Source organism: Esox lucius, chromosome 9 (assembly GCF_011004845.1).
Source record: "Esox lucius isolate fEsoLuc1 chromosome 9, fEsoLuc1.pri, whole genome shotgun sequence".
NCBI classification, from domain to species: domain Eukaryota; kingdom Metazoa; phylum Chordata; class Actinopteri; order Esociformes; family Esocidae; genus Esox; species Esox lucius.
In genome coordinates, this window is record NC_047577.1 from 12,769,560 (window position 1) to 12,789,355 (window position 19,796).

Below are 19,796 nucleotides of genomic sequence, written 5' to 3' on the forward strand. Positions count from 1 at the left end.
CCTCCACACGGGGGGTGGAAGGAGGGTTTCTCAGGTGTGTCTTTCGGGTGGTCTCTGGGGGGTCTGTCCCACCTTTTTGATTGGTGTCTGTCCCCCTTTGTCCCCCCCCCATCCCCCTAGGTAGAGTTTGTGGAGGGTTTGGTTTTCTGGTGTCTCGGGGGGTTCTCAGTGGTGGAATCTGGGGGGTTTTTGTCGAGGGGATAGGGGGTTTGATTGGGGTTTGATGGGGACCGCTTCAGAATTACTGTGTGTCTAATTCTGGAAATGGCTTGATTTGAGGTGTTTTAATTTCAGGCTGTTAGGCAAGAGAAGGTGAACATGTTGAAAGGGGTTGGTGACTTTCTATACCCACTGTATTTTCTGTCTTGGCAGGAGTTTTTCCAAGATGGCAGCAAGCCTGAGAATGTTGGTGTCTATAACCTCTCCAAGGGTGTCAACCGCTTCTGCCTCTCTAAGCCAGGTATGACCAAACTCCCACTCCCTAACTCCCACTCTATCTCCCTCTCTCCCACTCTACAGTGGATTTAAAGTCTACACACCCCTGTTAAAATGCCTGGTTTTTGTGATGTAAAAGAATTAGACAAAGATAAATCATGTCAGAACTTTTTCCACTTTTAATGTGACCTATAATGTGAACAATTCAGTTGAATAACAATCTGAAATCTTTGTGGGGGGAAAATGAAAAATAAAAACCTTACAATAACCTGGTTGCATAAGTTTGCACACCCTCTTATAACTGGGGATGTGGCTGTGTTCAGAATTAACCAATCACATTCAAACTCATGTTAAATAGAATTAATTACACACCTGCCATCTATTAATGTGACTCTGATTAATCACAAATAAAGTTCAGCTGTGCTAGTAGGATTTTCCTGACATTTTCTTAGTTGCATCTGAGAGCAAAAGCCATGGTCCACAGATAGCTTCCAAAGCATCAGAGGCATCTCATTTTTGAAAGATATCAGTCAGGAGAAGGGTACAATATAAAAAGCATTAGATATAAAAATTGTGGGCTTGTTGAGATTGCTGATTGTTGACGTGCGGCCTGCTGTAACCTACCAGGCTACCAGACAAACTTTTTCGAGTTTACTCTATATAAATTAATTGGTCAAAATTTTAAGAGTTTTACCAATGCAATTTTTTTTATCTTTTGACCTCTTTACTACACCCAACTTTACTACACCGGGACTCTTTTTGGAAATATTTAATGGAACTACTTTCCCCTGAACACCCGAGGCTAAGTATCATTACAATGCCTTATCACTGTAATTGTTGTAGCAACATCACGGAGGAGAACTATCGTCTTCAGTTAAAGATAGCAGAGTTAGATGCTCGGCTTCTGACGCAAATGTCTGGCAAGGATTATGCTAGTGTAGAAATAGAAAAGACTGCGTCAGTGCCACCAGGAAGAAACAATAGTCTTGTTAGCCCCCGGCACAGCTCCTGCTGCCGGGTAATAACTTTCTCTTGGTCACTGGAAAGAAAAGCCGTCGACCAGTTAAACCTGAATCGTTGCTAAATCCAACTGAGACTTTCAACAGGTTTTCCCCACTGGAGTCGGAGTCAAGGCCCAAGCCGTCTTCGGAGGGGAATGATCGGCAGGCATTTTCTACCGGTGTCCTTGAAAAACGGAACTTTAGTCATTGGTGATTCCATTACCTGCAGTATTGACTAAAGAATCAGCCGGCAATCGTACACAGTTTACCAGGGGGCAGAGCCATCGATGTAGCCGCAAATCTAGGGTTGTTGCTATCGAAGTCTAAAACTGGCAAGTATAGAGGGTACAGAGATATTGTTATTCACGTTGGCACCAACGACGTTAGGATGAAACAGTCCGAGGTTACGAAGCAGAACATAGCATCAGCGTGTAAATTGGCTAGAAAGTAATTGTGTCTGGCCCCCTCCCAGCTAGGGGTGGTGACGAGCTCAGCAGACTTGCGCAACTCAATCGCTGGCTGAAAACAGAGTTCTTCCCCTCGCAGGAGGTAGAGTTTGTAGATAACTGGCTTTCTTTTTGGGACTCTCCCAGAAATAGGGCCAGGCCTGATCTGCTGAGGAGCAACGGACTCCATCCTAGCTGGATTGGTGCTCTTCTTTTATTTAGGAACGTTGACAGGAGTCTTACTCCTATAGCCTTAACATGAGATAGGGTGCAGGTCAGGCCGCAGGCTGTTAGCCAGCCTGCTAGCATAGTGGAGTCTGTCGATAGCATAGCCAGAGTAGTTAGTACAGCTTTACCTATTGTCACTGTGATTCGTTCCAGGCTGAGAAAAGTTAAACAAGGTAGTGCTAACAAAAACAACCTTATTAAGATAAAGCCTTCCTCCACCTCGGTCACAAATAAAAATAAAAATGACTGTATCACCTCGCATCTCAAAATGGGACTCCTAAATGTTAGATCCCTTGCACCAAAGGCAGTTGCAGTAAATGAATTAATCTCTGATCATAAACTAGATGTTACTGGTTTATGTGAAACGTGGCTAAAGCCTAATTAATTCACTGCCTTAAATGCGGCCTCTCCTCCTGGTTATACTAGTGATCATATCCCTCGTGCATCCCGAAAAGGAGGGGGTGTTGCTAATATTTATGACAGTAAATATAAATTTACTCTCAAGCATATCACTGAGTTTCATTCTTTTGAAGTTTTAATAATAAAAGTTAACCAGGCCGATAAATCGTTTTACATAGCTACTATTTATAGGCCCCCCGGGCCATACACAATGTTCCTCAATGAGTGTCCAGAATTCTTGTCTAACCTTGTAGTCATGGCAGATAGTATTCTAATTTTTGGCGATTTCAATATTCTTATGGAAAAGTCCAATGATCCTCTTCAAAAAGCCTTTGAAGCCATAATTGACTCAATGGGTTTTATCCAACATGTCTCAGGTCTAACACATTGCCACAATCACACCTTAGATTTAGTCCTGTCACGAGAAATAGATATTATAGATCTAAAAATTTCCCCCCAAAGTCATGGATTATCGGATCACTGTCTTATTACATTTACCATTAAAACAAGAAATCCACTTGCTCTGCATACAATGAGTTTCAAAAGCTATACTATAAATTCTCGGACTACAAATAAATTCCTTGATATTCTTACAAGTTCGCTCATTAACGACAGAGTAAATAAATCTGTAAACGATCAAATCGAGGATCTAAACTCAACACTGCGAAATACATTAGACACAGTTGCACCACTAAAAACAAAAGAAATACGCAACAAGAAACTTGCTCCCTGGTACACAGACAATACTAGAGCACTTAAGCAAGCCTCCAGAAAATTGGAGCGAAAGTGGTGCTCCACCAAGTTGGAAGTATTTAGACTAGCCTAGATAGACAGTACAGTACAATACCGAAAATCACTCACGTCTGCTCGATCAGCTTATTTCTCCAAACTGATTGAGGTGAACAAAAACAATCAAATTTCTCTTTGATACAGTTGCAAAGTTAACAAAAAAGCAAAGCTTAGCAAGTGAAGTGGGTCTTCACTTTAGTTGTAATGAATACATGAACTACTTTGATGAAAAGATCATCTCCATTAGAAAACAACTGACTCCTCCTTAAATAGTTATGGTCCTCAAAATCTCAGTTGTTTTAAAAATGTCCTGAACCTCCCTGAACAGGTGTCAATGGGGACACTTGAATTTTTTGATACCGTATCGCTCGACACATTTACTAAATTTGTAATGTGTTCTAAACCCAAAAACTCTCAGCTCAACCCGATTCCAACAAAATTACTTAAGGAGCTATTTCCTGTGCTAGGTCAGCCAATGCTGAACATATTAAATTGCTCCCTTTCCTCCAGATGTGTACCAAACTCACTAAAAATAGCAGAAATTAAGCCTCTTCTAAAAAAATCTAATCTGGATCCCGACATATTAAACAATTATAGGCCAATATTGAACCTCACGTTCCTCTCAAAAATCTTAGAAAAATGTGTTTCCCAGCAACTGAATGCCTTCCTAAAGACAAATAACATTTATGAAATACTCCAGTCAGGTTTCAGATCCCATCATAGTACTGAGACTGCACTTGTGAAGGTAACAAATGACCTTCTAATGGCCTCAGATAAAGGTTCCGCATCCGTCCTGTTGCTTCTTGATCTTAGTGCTGCTTTTGATGCTATTGATCACTCCCTTCTCTTAGAGAGACTGGAAACCCATATTGGGCTGCGTGGACTTGTTCTAGCCTGGTTTAAATCTTATTTATCTGAAAGATATCAGTTTGTTAGTGTGAATGTCATATCCTCTGATATGTCCAAAGGTATGCTTTGGTGTTCCTCAAGGCTCAGTTCTGGGCCCATTATTGTTCTCACTATATATGCTCCCTCTGGGCGATGTAATCCGAAATCACAATGTAAACTTTCACTGTTACGCTGATGACACACAGTTATATATTTCAATGAAGCATGGAGAAGCTCCTAAATTAGCAACTTTGGAAGCAAGTGTTTCAGATATTAGGAAGTGGATGACAGAGATTTTCTTGCTCTTAAACTCAAGGAAAACAGAAATGGTCGTTTTAGGACCCAAGAAACAAAGAGCTTTGTTAGCAGATCTCACTGTGAACCTCGACGGCTGCGTGATCGTATCCCAAAAAACTGTAAAAAAAACGGCGTTACCCTTGATCCTGACCTCTCCTTTGAAGAACATATAAAATCTGTCTCAAGAGTTGCTTATTTTCATCTGCAAAAATTAGAAACTTTCTATCAAAAACTGATGCAGAAAAATTTATCTATGCTTTTGTTACTTCTAGACTAGATTACTGCAATGCTCTTCTCTCTGGTTATGCAGACAAATTAATAAATAAACTTCAATTAGTGCTGCACACGGCCGCTAGAATTCTAACTTGAACAAAACAATTTGAACACATTACTCCTGTTCTAGCGTCCTTACACTGGCTGCCTGTTAGGGTTAGGGCTGCTTTTAAGGTTTTACTGTTAACTTATAAATCAATACATGGACTTGCTCCTACTTACCTTGCTGAAATAATCCAGCCATACATACTTACACGTAACCTACGATCCCAAGATGCAGGCCTTTTAATTGTACCTAGAATTTCTAAACAAACAGCTGGTGGCAGGGCCTTTTCTCATAGAGCTCCACTACTGTGGAATGTTCTGCCAATTAAGGTTAGAAATGTCTGCTTAAAAACTAATCTCAACAGCACGATTTATAATTAGGTGTAGCCTGGCCCGGGGGCGTGAAAGTAACCAGTAGGCTTGAAACTGTCCACCCTTGCTGTCTTGCCAGGTGGGCTCTCGTCACCACTGTGATGCCCTCCCTCCAATACCTTTCGGGGGAAGAGTCACTGGCTTGTTGTTGACTCTCTGTTGCGCACTTGTGCAATTGGGCTGTACGCTGCTGGCAATACTCGGCCCTCATTCAGGGTGGTTGCGGTTGGTGGGTGTCCCTTTGGTTGATGCCTGGCAACGTGGGTAGATTGATTTCCTGCCTGTTGGGCCCTGTCCGGGGCCTCCCGGGCAGGGCCACAGTGTCGCTGCACCCCCCGTCTCAGTTCCAAGGTGTTGCTGCACCCCCCGTCTCAGTTCCAAGGTGTTACGCTGCTATATTATTGTTCTGGGGGATATGAGGAATGCACTTTCTAACTTTTCTCAGTCTCTTCCAGTTTAACATTTTAGAAGGAGATGAGGTCCTGGTCCACACCTGCGGAGTACCTGGTTTGGGGGGCCCGTTGCTGTCCCTGTCCTTGAAAATCAAATAGACTCTGGATTTTGCAGATGGAAGCCTTTTCGTACAAAGAAAAACATCCAAGCCCAGATGAAGTTTGCAAAAACAAACATCATGTCCCCCAAAATCATGTGGGAAAATGTGTTATGGTCTGATGAAACTAAGGTTGAACCTTTTGGCCATAATCCCAAAAGGTATGTTTGGCGCAAAAACAACACTGCACATCACCCAAAGAACACCATACAGTGAAGCATGATGGTGGCAGCATCATGCTTTGGGGCTGTTTTTCTTCAGCTGGAACCGGGGCCTTAGTCAGGGTCGAGGGAATTATGAACAGTTCCAAATACCAGGCAATTTTGGCACAAAATCTTCAGGCGCCGTTAGAAAGCTGAAGATGAAGAGGAATTTCACATTTCAACACGACAACAACCCAAAGCACACATCCAAATCCACAAAAGCATGGCTTCACCAGAAGAAGATTAACGTTTTGGAATGGCCCAGCCAGATCCCAGACCTGAATCCAATTGAGCCATCTGTAGGGTGATCTAAAGAGGGCTGCGCACAGGAGATGTCCTCGCAATCTGACAGATTTGGAGCGCTTTTGCAAAGAAGAGTGGGCAAATATTGCCACGTCAAGATGTGCCATGCTAATAGACTCCTACCCAAAAAGAGTGCTGACACATTTTTCCTCGTCCAAGATTTCAGTTTGTTTTTCAATTGAATTGTTCACGTTATAGGTCACATTAAAGGTGGAAAAAGTTCTGACACTATTTATTTTTGTCTCATTCTTTTACATTACCAGAACCTGGCATTTTAACAGGGGTGTGTAGACATTTCATCTCCCACTCTAGCTCTCCCACTCTAGCTCTCCCTCTCTCCCACTCTAGCTCTCCCTCTCTCCCACTCTAGCTCCCTCTCTTGCTCTCTCTCTCCCTCTCAAGCTCCCTCTCTCCCTCTCAAGCTCCCTCTCTTTCTCTCTCTTTTTAAGGTTATGTCCACGAGGCATATAGTGAATTTGCATTTTCTTTCTCATTGAGACTAAATCTTAGATGTCAAGTCGGGGTTGATTTCTTAGATCCAGTATCTGTCTTGTTCAGTAACGTTCTCCTTGTCCTGCCAGGTGTGTACAAAGTAACCCCTCGCTCCTGCCATCAGTTTGAACAAGACTACTACACCTATGACACGTACGTACGATCCATCTGGCCAGTCTCTGCGCTTTTCCTTTATGAAGCACGCCAAAGTGAATGCCTGTGTGCTACGTGATTGTCTTTGTCAGGTCGGCGCCCAGTATCTTGACCCTAACCGCGGTGAGGCATCACATGACCGGCCTCGTCACCACTGACAAGATGCTGGACGTCACGGTCACCATCAAGTAAGTCGTCCCCCAGCAAGTCTGAAGAATTGCCTGTAATATCCGTTTGTAGACCGTAGTTAACTCTTTAAGTATGGAAGCATATACACTGAACAAAATTATGAACGCAACACTTTAGTTTTTGCCCCCATTTATCATGAGCTGAACTCAAAGTTCTAAGACTTTCTCTATGTACACAAAAGGCCTATTTCTGTCAAATATTGTTCAGAAATCTGTCTAAATCTGTGTTAGTGAGTACTTCTCCTTTGCCGAGATAATCCATCCACCTCACAGGTGTGAAATATCAGGATGCTGATTAGACAGCATGATTATTGCACAGGTGCGCCTTAGGCTGGCCACAATAAAAGGCCACTCTAAAATGTGCAGTTTCACTGTATTGGGGGGTTCTGAAAACCAGTCAGTATCTGGTGTGACCACCGTTTGCCTCACACAGTGCAAAACATCTCCTTCGCATAGAGTTGATCAGGTTGCAAATGTTAATGCAATCCCACATTGTGAAAAGTAAGAAACAGCACCACCCTTTGCAATTGAATTTCCACACTCGAATGCGGTTTTCCTAACTTAAACTGGGCCACCACACCACTAGTGCTGCTTTGTCTGACCAACGTGAACAACAAACACGAGGGAAGGAACAAATGGAATATATAAAAATACATATGTCAATGGTATATCCTCCTCTGAAAACATTTTAGATTGGTATTTTAAATGTATTTAGAACAGGAATATTCAGGCCTATTTATATCAATGTTGTGTTCTTTGCACACATTCATACTCAAGTACACTAATACTAATTTAATTTGATTATTTGAGTAACCGTGGCAATCCCTAGTTATGGATCCTGACTTGTTCCAGATATGGAGGTTGAACCTGGTTCTAACCGCCCTCGTGTCATTTGTAGATCGTCCATCGAGTCAGAGCCGGCTCTGGTCCTGGGCCCCCTGAGGAGTCAGGAGGAGCTAAGACAGGAGCAGCAGCTGCAGGAGATTGAGCTGCGTCGCCAGGAGAGGGAGAGACGGGCTGCCAATGAGGAGGGAGGCGACAGCCGGCCCCCCGTCCAGGAGCGGGCCGACGAGCTCACAGGGCCCTTCCACTACGAGTTCTCCTACTGGGCCAGGGCTGGGGAGAAAATCACAGTCACCCCCTCCTCCAAGGAACTGCTCTTCTATCCCCCGGAGGTCGAGGCCACCATAACTGGAGGTCAGACATCTTCAGTTGATTAGCTTTTTCCGGTTTCTGTCCAAAGGACTGGTTTTTCTTCTGTTCTTGCTCGCATAATATTTTTCACGGCTCCAGACTAACATTTTCCCCCGGTGGCATTTGTAACTGATTGTTCTACTTTTGCTGTGTTTACATGAAGTTTACTCAGAAGTCCCCAAAATGCATGAAGCGACTGTGGATTTGACCTTTAGTTAAAGCCCGAATTGATCGATTACCGTTGGTGTAGAAATTGTTGGGATTCAAGTTCTTTGCATCCTAATGCAATAGTTGTACATTTTGGCATTTTACCTATTGCCGTTCAATGTCAGCTGTTATACAGCTCCAGAATTGTCTTTAGTTTCGTTCAACACAGATGAATCGGCCTGGATGTTAATGTGCACTGATTTCATACTTCCTTATTTGGTTCTAATTTCCCAAGTAGCTAAATTGAAGCTCTAAACACATTTGCTTGATTTCCCACTGTAATATAATACACGCTGCTAGTAGCTGCGTATTAATCTGACAGTAAATGTAATTTTGCAGTGTACTAGCCTACTAGCAAATGAGGCATACCCAATTGGAACGACCGGTGCCCATTTGTCACGCTCCATATCTCAAAGTCCAATCAAAACTCTGTTGCAAAATAGTTGCTATCAACAAGCAGCGGCTGGCTCTGTTCTCTCCGCAATTGGGTCCTCTAAAAAGAGAAATATTTTGGTTCATATACTGTGTCGAAATTACAGCTCTCGCACCAATGTGACCTATAAAACATTCTGACAACCACCCCCCCCACCTTCACAGAGTCTTGTCCCGGGCATGTGGTGGACATTGTGGGCCGTGCCGGTCTGTTCCTGGAGGGCCAAGTAGCTCCCAAGCTGCAGGGGGTGGAGATCTCCATCACGGAGAGAGGAGCCGGGTCACCCCTCATCAAAGTCGCCACCAACGACAACGGAGCATACAGGTACACCAGTCACTGCTCTGAAGTTGCCACAGTCCGGAGAACACAGCCGTGGTCAGACATAACACAACTGGTGAATTCAAGGGTTTGTTAAGACCACCCCGTTGTGGGTTTTTGACGACACACCTGATTTCTCCTACCTGTTGGCAGACACTGAATATTGACCCTATATTCCATATCTGTTTAGACAGGTTTGCTTTGGTTAAGTTGCTAGGCATTTGGGTAAATGTCCTGTGTGATGTTAATGGAGAAGTTCTGTGATTCTGTGAGGGGCCCTGTCGGTAGAGCATGTCACATACAACACCGAGTTATGTGGCTTCAAATCCCGAGATACACCTGTATAAGAACATATGAAAATGTGCCAGTCGCTACTGTAAGTCAGTCTGGATGATGGCCTCCGCTAACTTATGTTAAAGTAGGAATACAAGTCAGTCTAAAGAACTTCCCATTGGTTGGTTGTACTCCTCCAGCGTTGGTCCCCTGCACAGTGGCAGACAGTATGACATCAGTGCCAGCAAGGAAGGCTTCGTCCTCAGCCCGGTGGAGGGAACTCTGGGAGACTTCAAGGCCTTTGCCCTGGCCGGGATCACCTTCAAAGTACTGTAAACACATGCAACACTTCGTCATATTCGTCACATGTCATATTGTCAAATCTAAATCTTTCAGGGGAAGGAATCTTATGTAAAGGGGACTTGAGTTAGCGTGGGAGAATCATGAGTGTCTTCTCCACGTGGGCTTACGTGGTCATGTTGTCTCTCCGTCTCCCTGTGTTCTAGATTAAGTCTGAGGAGGGTCATCCGCTGGCCGGCGTTCTGCTTTCTCTCAGTGGAGGGTCGTTCAGATCCAACCTGCTCACTCAGGACACCGGGATCCTCACCTTCAACAACCTGGTATGGACTGACCTCTGTGGCCCTTTCACCCGGGCCCTCTGTGGCCCTTTCACCCGGGCCCTCTGTGGCCCTTTCACCCGGGCCCTCTGTGGCCCTTTCACCCGGGCCCTCTGTGGCCCTTTCACCCGGGCCCTCTGTGGCCCTTTCACCCGGGCCCTCTGTGGCCCTTTCACCCGGGCCCTCTGTGGCCCTTTCACCCGGGCCCTCTGTGGCCCTTTCAACCGGGCCCTCTGTGGCCCTTTCAACCGGGCCCTCTGTGGCCCTTTCACCCGGGCCCTCTGTGGCCCTTTCACCCGGGCCCTCTGTGGCCCTTTCACCCGGGCCCTCTGTGGCCCTTTCACCCGGGCCCTCTGTGGCCCTTTCACCCGGGCCCTCTGTGGCCCTTTCACCCGGGCCCCTCTGTGGCCCTTTCACCCAGAAATGTACTGTTTTTAAAGTGGGAGTTAGTGATAAACATGGATATTATGTGTTGGTTGCTCCATCAACAATGCCAAGATTGTTATTGATCCCTCGCTTCTTATTCGTCCCTTTTCCCCCGTCTCTTGTCTGTGTCTGTCATCCATCTCTCTTCCTCCCTCTCTTCGTCCCTCCCTTCAGAATCCGGGTCAGTACTACTTCAAGCCGATGATGAAGGAGTTCAGGTTTGAGCCGGCCTCACAGATGATCACGGTGGAGGAGGGAGAGAATCTCAGTATCGACATCACTGGATTTAAAACAGCATACAGGTACTGAAGGAGGACCGTCAGAACACACCCAGAGAAATACAGTTCTTAAATCTCTTCTAACCCGTTTCCTATACTGTCCTATCCCCAAACGACTGTGTCTCTAACCCGTTTCCTATCTCCAAATGGCAGTCTGTCTAACTCGTTTCTTACATCTGTCCTATCTCCAAATGGTGGTCTGTCTAACTCGTTTCTTACATCTGTCCTATCTCCAAATGGCGGTCTGTCTAACTCGTTTCTTACATCTGTCCTATCTCCAAATTGGCGGTCTGTCTAACTCGTTTCTTACATCTGTCCTATCTCCAAATGGCGGTCTGTCTAACTCGTTTCTTACATCTGTCCTATCTCCAAATGGCAGTGTCTCTAACAACGTTTCTGTGCCTGTTTTGTCCAGCTGCTACGGGGCGGTGCAGTCGTTGAGCGGGGACGCGGAGCGAGACGTGTCAGTGGAGGCTGTGGGACAGTCTGAGTGCAGCATCTACAGTGAGGACACGGTCACCGACCAGGAGGGACGCTTCAGGCTCAGAGGGCTGCTGGTGGGTCAGGGCCATTTCCATGGGATGTTTTGGGTGGGATCATCTAAGTGGAATTGACTTCCTTTTAAAGCATGATCTACTGAAGAGGAAATGACTCTTCCCTCTTGTTTTCCCCCCAAACATTTCTGGTGATGTTATTAGTTGTTTGGTTGGTAGGACTCACACAGACAAGAAGTCAAATAGCAATGCCAAATATATATTTTAGCCATAGCAATTCGATTGAATAGAAAGATTTTTGATTGGTGTTTCAATGATTACTAAATATACATTGCCTGTTGTTGTGGTTATGACAGAATTGAAACCAAAATGATGGGGCTAATCAGCCCTTATTTGACCCCAAGCAGTACATTCTCTTGTACACTAAGGACCCAAGATTTACAGAGGCAGATATTTTCATTCCTTAAAGTAGCAGACTAGAAAAGATGGAGACCTCTGAATTATTGGGCAGGATAGAAGCAGTGACGTCTTCACTACTGGATACCAGCTTTATTTGCCTCATAAAATAATCACAGGGTGCTGCATTCATTTAGCTGTGGCGCCATGCCAAAAAAATATGGAACATGAAAAATATATCTCCTCAGAGAAGCACATTGAAGAACAGTCCACATTCCTTTTCTTCGGCAAATAACACAAGTAATGAATAGAAAAACCAGACAACCATAAACTAGTAGAATAGTTTATAACCATTAACCCGGTGTGCTTATTTTTGCGTGTCCTGTGCGAGAGAGTTTGCACTTCTCCTGAGGCACTTTAGAGTGGTGAGTTCCATGTGGAGGGAATGGGCAGGCAGGCATGTGTGTTTTGGCAGGCAGGCAGTTCACAACAGTTCATGATGCAGTGGCTGGGTAACAGCAGGCTTAAAGGTTACCCCGATTTTTGTTTTCTTTTTTATTTCTTTATTTTAAATCCTCTTAGCAGCAGCATGGACAGGCACCAAGTGCTCCTCAATTCACTGTGCCTGCATAGCGGAGAGGGAGATTCAATTGATCCCTCCTGGGGGGATCAATTTATTGAAAGTGAATAAAATGTTTTTGATTAGGTCGAGGAAAACTATAGTGGATCGAGAGTAGTGTGAATTAAAATAAAACTCGGTCTCCCATGGGAAAATGTTTGCTTGCGAACGGTTGCGCTTCAGGGTCCTGCTTTTGAGGATTTTGACCACGTAGAGCAGTTATAAAGCCTACATTTAGCCACAAGTAACAAAGTCACTAACTGTGGGTTTCTCCTAGCCTGGCTGTAGGTACCTGATCCAGCTGAGAGCGGAGGGCAATGACCACATTGAGAGAGCCCTGCCCCAGCACCGCTTCATAGAGGTCGGGAGCGCCGACATTATGGGCGTCAACATCATCGCTTTCAGGCAGATCAATCAGTTTGACTTGAGTGGAAACGTCATCACGTCAGCAGAGCACCTCCCCACTCTCTCAGTAAGATCCTGTTGTTAACAGACCTGTGAGGGGACCTCAGAACTGTTTCCTTTTAAGATCTGGTCCCACCTATTCCTCTCTATGTAACTCTATGGCTCCATATGAACTCTTCCCCCAGGGATCTGGTCCCACCTATTGTCCTCTATCTAACTCTATGGCTCCATATGAACTCTTCCCCCAGGGATCTGGTCCCACCTATTGTCCTTTATGTTTCCATATAAACTCTGTTCCTCTCCTGCAGGTGAAGCTGTATAGGAGTGATAACCTGGACAACCCCATCAACAGTGTGTCTCTGGGACAGTCACTCTTCTTCCACTTTCCCCCTCTGGATAGGGATGGAGAGGTATCATTTCAAGTACACTAATGTGACATACTTTTTGGCTGGCTAAAACTGAATGTTTAGCGGATTGCTAGGTAGCCCAAGCGTCCAAGATCCCGGGTCACCATGAGGAATACGCCAAAATCAGAAATCCCTTTTCCCTGTCATTGCCAGGGCTTCAAACTAACTTTATGGTCCAACAGACATAAAACACTTTTTAAAGGTAAACGTATTCTTTTATCTTCCAAAATATCTCATCAACCGCCATATACACCATGAAACACAAAAAAAGAGATGACTAGATTGTATAATGTTTGTTGAAGCAGAAATATATTTAATGTAATAGGTTACAAGTTATAGTGACCTGACATCATTGGCTCCTGAGACATTCCAGTTACCTTTTCACAGGTGATATCAAAATGCCAGCTACCTCTTTTAATAGGGTTACTGTGGTAACAGACTCATTTGGAGTCCATAGAAGAACCTGACTTCCTTGTGCCACTCGTTTGAACCTGAGTAGTTTGGCAGTCACTAGCATTTAGAGATTAAACACCGTCATTTGTAAACCACCAAGCATGTGACCAAATCTAAATATCCAGGAAACAATTCTAACTTGTGGCGATTAATATCGGTTTATTAGTACACGTGGTCCCGCACAGGGCTTCTAGAAATGCTCCACTCGCTGGTAGGCTACTTTCTCACTGTCCTCCTGTTCATCCCACTACTGTGTGTGGGTGGATAGAAGGGGAAGTGGAACAGGTTTGGACTTTGAAAATGTCTGTATACTTGACTATTGAGTATTTTCTGTTATACGCTTGCGCTGAGCCCAGTTGGGAGCACCCGCCAGAAATAGAAGTTTCCCCTGCTGGTCATTTACAGTGGGGAGAACAAGTATTTGATACACTGCCGATTTTGCAGGTTTTCCCACTTACAAAGCATGTAGAAGTCTGTAAAATCCAGAAAATCACATTGTGTGATTTTTAAGTAATTAATTAGCATTTTATTGCATGACATAAGTAAATCGGAAAAGCAGATCTTAATATTTGGTACAGAAACCTTTGTTTGCAATTACCGAGATCATACGTTTCCTGTAGTTCTTGACCAGGTTTGCACACACTGCAGCAGGTATTTTGGCCCACTCCTCCATACAGTCCTTCTCCAGATCCTTCAGGTTTCGGGGCTGTCGCTGGGTAATACGGACTTTCAGCTCCCTCCAAAGATTTTCTATTGGGTTCAGGTCTGGAGACTGGCTAGGCCACTCCAGGACCTTGAGATGCTTCTTACGGAGCCACTCCTTAGTTGCCCTGGCTGTGTGTTTCGGGTCATTGTCATGCTGGAAGGCCCAGCCACAACCCATCTTCAAGGCTCTTACTGAGGGAAGGAGGTTGTTGGTCAAGATCTCGCGATACATGGCCCCATCCATTCTCCCCTCAATACGGTGCAGTCGTCCAGTCCCCTTTGCAGAAAAGCATCCCCAAAGAAAGATGTTTCCACTTCCATGCTTCACGGTTGGGATGGTGTTCTTGGGGTTGTACTCATCCTTCTTCTTCCACCAAACACGGCGAGTGGAGTTTAGACCAAAAAGCTCGATTTTTGTCTCATCAGACCACATGACCTTTTCCCATTCCTCCTCTGGATCATCCAGATGGTCATTGGCAAACTTCAGACGGGCCTGGACATGCGCTGTCTTGGGCAGGGGGACCTTGCGTACGCTGCAGGATTTTAATCCATGACAGTGTAGTGTGTTACTAATGGTTTTCTTTGAGACTGTGGTCCCAGCTCTCTTCAGGTCATTGACCAGGTCCTGCCGTGTAGTTCTGGCCTGATCCCTCACCTTCCTCATGATCATTGATCCCCCACGAGGTGAAATCTTGCATGGAGCCCCAGACCGAGGGAGATTGACTGTCATCTTGAACTTCTTCCATTTTCTAATAATTGCGCCAACAGTTGTTGCCTTCTCACCAAGCTGCTTGCCTATTGTCCTGTAGCCCATCCCAGCCTTGTGCAGGTCTACAATTTTATCCCTGATGTCCTTACACAGCTCTCTGGTCTTGGCCATTGTGGAGAGGTTGGAGTCTGTTTGATTGAGTGTGTGGACAGGTGTCTTTTATGCAATTAGCCAGTTCAAACAGGTTCAGTTAATACAGGCAATGAGTGGAGAACAGGAGTGCTTCTTAAAGAAAAACTAACAGGTCTGTGAGAGCCGGAATTGTTACTGGTTGGTAGGTGATCAAATACTTATGTCATGCAATGAAATGCAAATTCCTTATTTAAAAATCATACAATGTGATTTTCTGGATTTTTGTTTTAGATTCCGTCTCTCACAGTTGAAGAGTACCTATGATATAAATTATAGACCTCTACATGCTTTGTAATTAGGAAAACCTGCAAAATTGACAGTGTATCAAAAACTTGTTCTCCCCACTGTATTTGCTAAATGTTTTTAGAGGGGGTTGTTTTCTGCCTTCGTAAAGAACAACATGCTGATGTCAATACATTTTAACGAGTGACCTAGTCAATATTGCAAATAGTTTGATAATTATTAAAAACAGACATTTCAAATGCGCGTTCCCTCAACAAATCCCCCTCAGCTCTCCAGTCTACCAAAGTTATGTTTTTATGTAGATGAGCATAAGAACCATTTGGATGATACACACCGTCCCCAGAAACAATAGAGCAATAATGAAGGGTGTCTTCCCCGAGCTGTTGGGACCTGGGATCTCTGGGGTGTTGCCATCCGTGACGTTTCTCCCCACAATCGCTTCGTAGTAGTTCTGTTCATACTCGTTCTCCCAGTATTGGGCTTCACCCCTGGGGTTGACGCCCTCAAACTCATTTCTCTGGCCAGGCGCCGTGTAAGGGTTCCTATAAGTGGGCATCTCGTAGACGTCTTCGTACTTCTCATCTTTGCGAACAAACGGATTCTCTTTGTTGCCCTTTTGGGTCACTGCGTCACGGCGCTTGTTCCCCAAACCAGGAGGCCCAACTTGAGCATCGTAGGTGTGGATCTCGTAGACGTCTTCGTACTTCTCAGCTTTGCGAACGAACGGATTCTCTTGGTTGCCCTTTTGGGTCACTGCGTCACGACGCTTGTTCCACAAACCAGGAGGCCCGGCTTGAGTGTCGTAGGTGGGCACTTTGTTGGCGTCGTCATGGATCTCAGGGACCTTTTCTGTGTTTGTGGCAAGTGTAGCGTGGGACATCGCCATGATCCTCTGCTTTGTCTGTCTGAGAGTCCTTCTGTGAGTTCAGTCTGGGGTGGCCTGTTTTGATCACACACGGCTAGCTCATACCAGGAAGCGGAAGATGTAAAACCAAAACTAGCTGTTGATGAAAGTTAAATATTATGTGAAACGGCCCCAAGCAAATTCAGGCCGTGTACCAAATTCCCCCTTCCTTTCAAATTAGCATCAACTGTTTACTCCCACGTACATTCTGATCATGCTAAGATTGTCCAGGGTCTGAACATCGGTCTTCTTGGTTTTTGTAGTGCCATATTGTGTCTGAGGAACTTTGAGGGTGCGTGGGCTTAAACAGCGTAGATGACATGGGGGCAGAAACAGCCAGGTCTCGATCGCTCGTTTTAGATTTGGTTCATTAAATGCCAGCAGCCAGGAGTGAAAGCAAACCCAGGCAGGGTCTCTTTCTGTCGGTCATTTGGGGTCCTGTCCATACTGCGTCAACACCTAAACACGGTCTAGAATTAATTCCCTGCCTTTCTGAAGTGACCCCTCGTCATTGTGCTGAATCCAAAGTGTTTTTTTCCTTTATTTTTTTTTTTTTTTAGCAAACATTGGGAACACATTGCTACCAGTTTTCGTTCAATTGAGCTATCCCTGCCCGGGACAGTATACTCCCCTTGAATGATGCTGCTGCTGTTACCATGGTTCTTCTGTCTCGATAGCTGCTGCACTCACTCAGGGCAGAGCAAGCTAGCGCTTGCTTTTTTCAATCACGTTCACATATCTCCTGCTTCCGCTAAGGGTAATCATAGGCCAGTTGAATGTCTTTGGTTCTGTCGTAGCAGTTCTGGGCCTGCAATACCCGGGCAGCTGATTGTGGGGTTTGTCGTCACCGTGGCGCCACTCTTTGTTTTCCTCCCCGCAGACCTACGTGCTGATGCTGTACTCCACGCTGTCTCGCTCCCAGTACGACTTCAGCCTCCCCCAGGTGTCCTTCACCTCCACAGGCTACCACAAGCACGTCACCCTTACCTTCAACCCCAATGTGAGTGACCTTTGATGTCTGGAGTGCTACATCTGTGTTGTGTGCAGGCTGAAGGCAAGTCTTGTTTGTCTCATTCCAGCGTAAAGTGCCTGACCAGGACATGGCCCAGGGGTCGTACGCAGCCCTGCCGCTCACGCTCCTGCTCCTCCTGGCGGCCTACAACCACGACAAGGTGCCAGCCGGTCTCTCTCAGCGGCGCCGTCGCATTTGCAATGTGGTATTAAAAGACGTGTTGTTTTACCGGCCTCGACTCTCTCCGTCTCCCAGGTGATTCCTCTGCTGCTGCAGCTGGTGAGCCGTCTCCAAGGGGTGCGTAGCCTCAGCCAGGCGGGAGCGGACAACGCCGCGCTGGACGAGGCTAAACGTCAGGCCAAGAGGCAGAAGACCCGGCGCACATGATTCCACAGACACAGCGACTAGCATCTAAACTACCCTAACAGGAAACAACCAACACATTCAGCCTGACTCCGTTCCCCAGTCCTTTAGTCACTACTTTAACCCGAGCCTGGTTCTTTATTGGACACAGATATACTGTACAATACCACAACCAACCAACCACACCGAGGTCGCCAGCTAGGGTTCCGCAGGTTCTGTAATGGGTTCTATTCAACATTCTACGGAAGACAGGTTGTTTAATGTCTATTCTGTGTGACTACTTTGTTTTTATAGAACACTCATCAGATATCTTGATTGGAATCTCTGTATTCTGTATACAAGGCTTTTAAAAAGAAATCTATGTAATTGTCTGCTGGGATCACACGCTAGCGAGGCCTTCAGGTGAAGTCGATGTTTCGTAGTGTTTTTCTGGGGTCTGGGTAACTCTGGGATAGCCATCCATCACGAAGGATTTATTACTCCCACTTTAAATGTGACTTGACTGTTTGTGACAAGTCATCTTGCGTGATGTGCAGTGGCATTCAATTCAAACACAGCCCACTTTTCAAGTTGCTGAATGTGTCATGAGCTTCCTGGTGGGGGAACCTCAGGCCCCAGAATACATCCAGTCATTATGGGCGTTTACACCGTGGCCCCGCTTCTCGGTCGCAGATGATCTTATGGAAATCCACTCTTTGGCGCCTTTCCAAATTAGCTCCTAGGTTGCCTTGTTCATTCTCTTGAATACATGACTGTTTGCCTGATAGTTGGGAATGTTGTTTGATATTGTTTTTCTAACTAACGGCCTTTTAAAAAATAGCTGTAATTTGTGTCTGTGGTGTGCTGTTAACATGCTAACTGTCATTAAGAGAAGAGGAAGGAGGAGAGTTGATAGCATAGCTAGCCCATTCACCGGTTTGAGTGTGATCAAGTTGACTGGAGAAAATTCTATATAATTTGGAAAGTATTCAGACCCCTTCCATTTCTCAGCATTTTGCTGTGTTATGGACTTAAAATTATTAAAAGATATTGCCTTCAGTCTACACAATACCTCATAATGACAGGGAATATATATTTTTAGAAGTGTGTGAATTTATTACAAATAATAACTGAAATATCTCCTTTTACATAAGTATTCAGATCCACTTGTGGGACATTTCAATGCTTTAGCCATTTCTTTGACCTTCCCTTGTCTCGCAAGGTCTTCATAAAATATAACAGTTTTTCATTTTTAAAAAATTGGCACAAATTTCCATAAGTGTGGTTTTGCCTTATGGGGTGTTGTGTGGATGGCAAAAATACATGAAATTGAATACATGAAAAATGAAGTCCCCAAAATGTGGAGAATGTGACAGAATCTGAATTATGTCTGACGCCACTGTACAGCACCTCAATAGGAGCTATTATCAAGGTATTATACCCAGAAAGTAAACTGTAAGTGTCGTTACTGCTTGAAATCATTCCTGTTTTCCAGTGGGGAATAGATGTCTATCTTTTGTGACTGACTGGCTTCTTGGACTGTTTTGTTTGTATTCGGTTTCATCTGAGCTGTGGTAGTGTAAACTAAGGTTGTCTTTCTGTTTGTCTGACAGTTGTCTCAGGTGGGGGTGGGGGGTGGGGGGGGGGGGGGGGGTTGGGGAGGTTGAGTACGGCCGTTTAGGTTTTGAAAGGGTGTTAGTTAAATCATTAGAATAACAAGGAAATAATTTGGATTTCATTAGGGAGCTATAGGGGTCAATCTTGGTGGTTATTTTTTTTTTATTTATTAACTTTTTCTGTCTTAACTGAAATGTGATGAACTGCAGTGTGTATGATATAAAAATGGTCTTTCATGGTGAGTTTGTGTTTTGTGATAAGTTGTCAGATTTCAAAGGTCGAAGGCAAAATGAGGTGTTTTAAATGACAAGCATATACTAACATAAGCGAGGGTATTTTGATAACAAATGCCATGCGCCCAAGTTTTTGTCAGGACCTCACAATGCAGTAATATGAGAGAAAATTATTATTACTTGATTGTTATGACTGGTTTATTGGGTGTAAATAACTTAAGAGAAAAGTGTTACTTGTGAAAGGCTGAAATGCTGTG

The 19,796-nt window shown here is 44.8% G+C and overlaps 1 protein-coding gene across 1 annotated transcript in view; it reads left to right on the forward strand.

Annotated features, from left to right (window-relative positions):
- nomo (nodal modulator) overlaps window positions 1-19,316 on the forward strand; it is a 53,626-nt gene extending 34,310 nt beyond the window's left edge. The window contains exons 15-28 of the mRNA XM_020049777.3: window positions 373-460; window positions 6,811-6,874; window positions 6,967-7,062; window positions 7,961-8,259; window positions 9,061-9,220; window positions 9,688-9,814; window positions 9,994-10,107; window positions 10,705-10,832; window positions 11,224-11,365; window positions 12,595-12,789; window positions 13,031-13,132; window positions 17,216-17,335; window positions 17,415-17,507; window positions 17,603-19,316. Coding sequence (XP_019905336.2) covers window positions 373-460; window positions 6,811-6,874; window positions 6,967-7,062; window positions 7,961-8,259; window positions 9,061-9,220; window positions 9,688-9,814; window positions 9,994-10,107; window positions 10,705-10,832; window positions 11,224-11,365; window positions 12,595-12,789; window positions 13,031-13,132; window positions 17,216-17,335; window positions 17,415-17,507; window positions 17,603-17,734 — 1,860 coding nt within the window. The 3' untranslated portion in view covers window positions 17,735-19,316. The remainder of the gene's footprint in view (window positions 1-372; window positions 461-6,810; window positions 6,875-6,966; window positions 7,063-7,960; window positions 8,260-9,060; window positions 9,221-9,687; window positions 9,815-9,993; window positions 10,108-10,704; window positions 10,833-11,223; window positions 11,366-12,594; window positions 12,790-13,030; window positions 13,133-17,215; window positions 17,336-17,414; window positions 17,508-17,602) is intronic.
- The last annotated feature ends 480 nt before the right edge of the window (window positions 19,317-19,796 follow it).